This window comes from Arachis stenosperma, chromosome 10 (genome assembly GCF_014773155.1).
Source record: "Arachis stenosperma cultivar V10309 chromosome 10, arast.V10309.gnm1.PFL2, whole genome shotgun sequence".
NCBI classification, from domain to species: domain Eukaryota; kingdom Viridiplantae; phylum Streptophyta; class Magnoliopsida; order Fabales; family Fabaceae; genus Arachis; species Arachis stenosperma.
The window spans coordinates 25,444,348-25,450,568 of NC_080386.1; the positions used below are offsets into that span (position 1 = coordinate 25,444,348).

Genomic DNA, 6,221 nt, shown 5'->3' on the forward strand with positions numbered 1-6,221 from the left:
GATACATTCAAGAACAAGAATCAGGTATCAATAGCCAAAAAAATTAATTAATTGATAAACAAAAATTTATGTGATCATACACCTATATTTCAGAGGGAATGAATGATCACTCAACCAAGTATACAAGTGAAAATAAAATAAAATTGAACAGTGCTTTTTTTCTGAAATCCACACACAATTTCTCTGGAATATTTATTTTCAGCACTGTTGGGATGCAAAATTGGGAGTAGCCACTGCTACATCAACTCAGAAGAAATTTCATTTTGCATGGAATTTCCTGTTCACAGATTCATAACTGGGGACATTGATAACTGCAATGGAACAATAGGAGTCAAAAACATCATCAAAAACCAAATATATTTTACTTGTGGAAGAGAATTTATTTGAGTGATGATTATTAGTTTATTACCATCCCCATAAGATGCCATAGTCAGTGGTGAGGAAATAATCTTCTGAGAAATTCTAGTGATATCGTTCAAGGTGATTCCATCTACAGCCTTCAGGAACTGTTCCACAGGCTTCCTGAAATGGCCTCACATATTCCATTTGTCACTAATTATGTAATATCACATCAATGTAATTTCGTTACGAGTGAAATGTAATTTTACCTTTCTCCATAAGTCAATATCTGTCTTCCTATATCTTCTGATGCAATCATCTGCAACAACAATGACTTATAAGCATATAAAAACTCTATGAAATCTCTAGTGAACCACATATAACCATGTTTAGCTAAATGAATGAGAAGCACAGCTAATTTCATGATCACAATTAGTGCTAACATAAATAATGAACAAGAAAACGTACTCTAGATTCCAAATTCATTAGCACTGCAGACTTTGTGGATTCTTTGGCACGGTTGAGCTGTACCTGTGAAACTGCCATTGGAAGAAGCTGAAGTTTAATTTCGGATAAAATAAAGATTCACATAAATACACAGCAGGGAAAATAAAGTGGCAAATAACCTTGTCCAGGTGATGCAATTGCTATTAATTCCTTGGCTGCTATATCCACAGCTTTTGCCACGAAATCAGAGCTCTACAAAAAGGTTATAAGAAGCATCATTCAGTCATCCTCACCGAAACAGAAAGTACAAGGCAGTAACTACGGAGCGCAAATTGCGAAAAATTATGACCATTACGATAATTAAAATGATGATCCAGGCATCATGAAAAATCCTAACACTTGTATATAGTGATTGCGTCAGCTAATGGGAGCATTGACTATAAAGTACATTTTAAGTCTAACTTCTATCAGGCTATCAGCAGACAACAATGCAAAACATAAGAGCTTGTTCATGTAAACATACTACCCAAACTTCACTTCTAATGAACCAAGAAAAAAGAAAAGAAAAGAAAGGGAAAATGAGGTAAAAAGATGGCATCACATCTATGTCAACAAAGATTGTGACTTACAGTGCTTGCACATATGCCAAACAATCCTGTATTGTTGAAGATACTATTGAATGCAGAAAAAGATTGAATCTGTTGGTATTCGTTCAAGACACGAAGATCTGGATTCAATTGTAAATACATAAAAAATTCAAACTAAGTTAAGCATCGGAGAAAGGTATACAAATATAAACACAAAGTAAATCAAAACTAGAAGACAAAAGCAAAATTTACATAGCCTTGAGTGCATCCCTTTTCCAGGGCCCCCTGCTGAGAAGGATCCACCACCTCCCATAAGCATCTGCAATACTCAAGAGTTATTTTGTTCCCCTTCTTGTGCAAGGGAACGCAGAAAAAAGAAATTACGCAAATCTATAGACATGCTATCTCTTGAAATCAGAAAGACTCAAATGAAAACCAAGTACCTGTAAAACAGTCAAAACAATAGCGTCTTTCTCTTGTTGCCAACCACCAGGAACTTCAAAAGCAATAGCTACATGTGCACCCTGCCCTTGCAACAGTTCTTAGTAGATAAGTAACAATTTGAAAGGAGACAAATGAATAATAAGGATATGCCATGCATAAGTGGATACGAAATCAATACATACCCCTGATTCACCTTGACGACGAAAATCGCCACCAACATAGACAGATTTTGGTTCTCCAGGGTGGGCAACACTAGGTAGATCAGAGAGAAGTGGCTCAGCAACAGATAATAGTTCTTCATGTTCAACCCCGGATGCTGCAAGTACCATCCTCGACGCAGTATAGTTCTCCTGAATTTGCAAATACAATAACATTCAAATTATCAAATATTTTGCAAGAAAAATTAGTTTTGGACTACAAATGAATCATGATGTATCAAAAAGGATAATAGATCTTACAGAAACAAATTCTTCCAAAATGGACCCATCTAATCTGTTTAGTGCTGATTCAGGAGCCAAAAGTGGATTAGCCAGTGCACCTGAATAACCAGCCGAGTGTATTGCCTCCAAAAGTAAGCCCTGGGGATTGTTTGAAAGTTCTCCAAGCTCTGCTTTCACCTTTCGAAGCTGCACTAATGGAAGGTTTAACAAGATCAGAGAGAACTGCTATAAAATTATGCATGAGCTATCTTAAAAGCTAGAAGACCCTAGAAGAGAGAATCATAAAAAACAACATACCTCTTCATTGACTTCCCAATCCAAGAAGACTGGGTTTCTTACACAATCAACTAGCAATTCAATCATTTGTGGAACATAGGTTTTTAAAGCATCGAATGTGTAGCCCATTTGCTCTCGAGAGGCCGAAGCTCCTACATTACCACCGATTGCTTCCACTTCCCTCACGATACGGAAATGACTCCGGTTTGCTGTGCTCTTGAAAGCCATTCGCTCCAGCAAGTGTGATGCCCCACTTGACATTGGAGTCTCATATAGCGAACCACAGTCGAGATACAACCCTATTGAGGCCGCAGGGTTCTAATTGACAACCAAAATGCAAAAACAACATAATAAACAGACTAACACACATGCTCAAATGTTTTACCAATGTATTAACATAGATTGCCATTAACTATAAGGATGCACATACTGATGATGTCTCTGATGCTATCTTGAGACCATTGGGGAGAGTAGAGATCTTGGTCTTGCTTGGTTCAACACGATCAGGCAGTGGATCAGGGAGGGCAACACCAGCAAGTGGTGTGTCCAGAGGTGGAAGAGAACTAAAACTCCCACCAAGCCAACTAAACAAACCTCCTGATGCAGGTTTTGTAGCTGCTGCGCTTGATGCTGCAAGCCTAGTGGCTCCCAAGGTTCTGCCATGCCCCTATTCACAAGTTCCAATCACACAACATCACCACATGCACACATGAGCTACAATATAACATCCATTTTCTACAACCAATTAATGCATCGTGTCAAAACAAAACAATAGAGGTGTTATCAGAACAATATTGTTTGTCATATTCGTGTAATGAAATAACAAAATAACAAAACAAGTAGTCCGTCAGCTATAAACACAACAAAAATGGAACCACTCACAAATCTGTTATCAATCAAAATGGGAACTTTTTTATATCGGTGTGTAGAAAAAATGGAAAAGAGTAGTTATTTATCGTAATTACGAATCTGGGATCTGAAAAGTAAAAAGAAAGGGAAGATTTTAACCTTGAGATGGGAGAGACGTGAAGCTGCAAGTTTATACATGATTGAAAATGAGAGTAGGAATGAACGGAATCCCTAATCAGAATCGAATTTGGTTGGATTGAAGAAGAGAAAGCGAAGGAAGAAAGTGTCGAAGAGAACGAAAAAAGGAAGCTTTTGATTCTCCCAGGTTTGTGGGCAGTTGGGTCTGGTAAGTGATCCCTCACTATGGTTATTGGTGAAAATTAAAATTTTAATTTCTAATTAACCTCTGTAGTTTTAACACATTATGAATTTTTATAAAATTAGTGATCTGATCTGACCATAGAAAAGTTATTTTTTTTCTTTTTTTTCTTTTTACTTTTTTTATATGGTTCCAAATGGTTGATTAGAAATTAATTTTACCACATTTATAAACACTAACTTATTATATATTAACTTACTATTAGACCTAGTTGATTATCAGAATTATTATTTAAGAAACATGTTGCACAGTAAAACTAACAACTTCACCAAACTTTGGTCTAGAGTAAAATCACATATTTTTTTAGAAAAAAAATTAGAATAATTATCTAAATTAGTCCCTGAGAATTTTAAAAGCGGACACTTTAGTCCCTAATAAAAAAAATTAATACACAAAAACACCCTCAAAGATTTTTTCCGGCGGACAATTCAATCCCTGACTTGATTTCTCCGTTTGTGACTGACGGAAAATGATGAAGTGGAACGTCTGAAGGCCACGTGGATTACTACGTGTCAGGTGACGCGACTGGACAAATTAATTCCTATCCTCGTCAGCAGAACGGCGTCATTTTTCGCGTTTGAGAGGAATATAAAAAATCTCTTTTCACTTTATATGAAGGTAAAAGACCCTAACCCCCACCTTTGTTCATCAGTTTTTTACAGAAAAAACCATACCTTGTTGGAGCGTTCATCTTCTACATCATCTCCCACCTCATCTCCTACAACATCTCCCACATCACCATCGTAACGACGTTGATAAAATTCTGCATTCTGTTTCCATTCGTGACGCCTCATGCTCAAATCCAAAAACACAGAATTGTGTATAAGAGTGATAAAGACCACTCAAGACTTGCGTTGAAGAAGGTAAGAATGTATTATATTCTTATTCTCTGTCTGAAAAACTAGTTTAGATTTACTGATTCATTTTTTGGGTTGGGGTACAAAGCACAAAATGTGCAATGGCATTATTTGCTAGTTCTAATTTTGTTTTTGCATGTATGTTCCCTCACAATTACTCAGTAGTATACAAAGTTGTTAGTTTTTACGGTGTTAAAGGTAGATTTTTTGTTTTTGTTTTTGTTTTTCCTTTATAGAATTTGTCAGAATTTAGGATTATATGATTATGTTTGTTAATCATTAAACGTGTTGTTCTTGCAGATAAATGGAGGAATTTGTGAGTCTTGTTTTTCACCATGGTGGGCATTTTATTAGGGATAACAAAGAAGTTTTTCTTTACCTGGATGAAAAAGTTGAGAAATTTCCTAAAATGGATGTTGATCTTATCTGTTTCTTTGACCTACAAACCCTGTTCAAAGAGTTAGGCTATTTGAACTACACTACTATGTATTGGTATGATGTTACGGCTGCTGATTTTGAGAGTGGACTGCACCCAATAAAAAGAGATTTGGAGATTAATCAATTGCGCGAGAACATACAAAAGAACAAGGGGACTGATGAGTTTCATTTGTATTTTGATCACCCGATAATGGTTACTCCACTTGAGGATATCGACTTGGACTTTGAGGGTGGTGCAGATGCGGAAGAGGAATCTAGTGATGATGATGGGTATGAAACCACTGAGGACGAACCATATAAACCACCCTCTCCAGGATTTGAAGATGAAAGCAGTGACTCCGACAGTGTGATTGTCAAGAAAAAGAGTAGTAAAATTAAGAAAAAACCAGAGAGTGGTATGGAGAAGAAGAAGTCAAAGGTTGACAAGAAACAAACAAGTGGGCCTAGCTCAATTAGGCCAAGTGTTAGGGGCTGGTGCACGAAATTGGAAATCACAATTCTTCACAACTTCGCACAACTAACCAGCAAGTGCACTGGGTCGTCCAAGTAATACCTTACTTGAGTAAGGGTCGAATCCCACAGAGATTGTTGGCTTGAAGCAAGCTATGGTTATCCTGTAACTCTTAGTCAGGATATAATATTAATAATGATTCTTAGTTTTAATTGTAAAAAGTGAAAGGGCATAAAATAAATAATTGTTACGCAATAATGGAGAATATGTTGGAGTTTTGGAGATGCTTTGTCCTCTGAATTCCTGCAACATAATGCTTTCTCACTTTCATACATGCAAGGCTCCTTCCATGGCAAGCTCTATATAGGGCATCACCGTTGTCAATGGCTACTTCCCATCCTCTCAGTGAAAATGGTCCAAATGCTCTGTCACAGCACGGCTAATCATCTGTCGGTTCTCGATCATGTCGGAATAAGATCTCTTGATCCTTTTGCGTCTGTCAATACGCCCAACACTCGCGAGTTTGAAGCTCGTCACAGTCATCCAATCCCAAAATCCTACTCGGAATACCATAGACAAGGTTTAGACTTTCCGGATTCTCAAGGATGCTGCCAATGGATTCTAGCTTATACCACGAAGATTCTGATTAAGGAATCTAAGAGATACTCATTCAATCTAATGTACAACGGAGGTGGTTGTCAAGCACACGTTCAT

The 6,221-nt window shown here is 37.1% G+C and overlaps 1 protein-coding gene across 2 annotated transcripts; it reads right to left on the reverse strand.

Annotated features, from left to right (window-relative positions):
• On the reverse strand, nucleotides 1-3,739 carry LOC130954652 (mitochondrial-processing peptidase subunit alpha-like). Of its 2 annotated transcripts, none has more exons than XM_057881409.1 (13): nucleotides 3,542-3,739; nucleotides 2,964-3,200; nucleotides 2,555-2,851; nucleotides 2,276-2,443; nucleotides 2,000-2,167; nucleotides 1,817-1,897; nucleotides 1,626-1,692; nucleotides 1,416-1,513; nucleotides 966-1,038; nucleotides 808-878; nucleotides 609-658; nucleotides 410-522; nucleotides 1-311 (listed from the first exon to the last, which is right to left on the reverse strand). In XM_057881409.1, the coding sequence occupies exons 1-13, from the start codon at nucleotides 3,578-3,580 to the stop codon at nucleotides 259-261; spliced, it is 1,515 nt and encodes a 504-aa protein (XP_057737392.1). In that variant the 5' UTR covers nucleotides 3,581-3,739; the 3' UTR covers nucleotides 1-258. The 2 variants fall into 2 exon arrangements, with proteins under 2 accessions (XP_057737392.1, XP_057737393.1); XM_057881410.1 differs by having other exon boundaries at nucleotides 2,964-3,268; nucleotides 3,542-3,727.
• Between the last annotated feature and the right edge of the window lie 2,482 nt (nucleotides 3,740-6,221).

What these genes read in the sequence shown, in the direction of transcription:
- LOC130954652 (XM_057881409.1), bottom strand. Translation starts at nt 3,580, where the DNA reads ATGTATAAACTTGCAGCTTCACGTCTCTCCCATCTCAAG. An exon ending in TAGCATCAGAGACATCATCA is followed by an intron (nt 2,852 to 2,963) that starts GTATGTGCATCC and finishes GTTGTCAATTAG; the next exon opens with AACCCTGCGGCCTCAATAGG. An exon ending in TATGGCATCTTATGGGGATG is followed by an intron (nt 312 to 409) that starts GTAATAAACTAA and finishes GTTCCATTGCAG; the next exon opens with TTATCAATGTCCCCAGTTAT.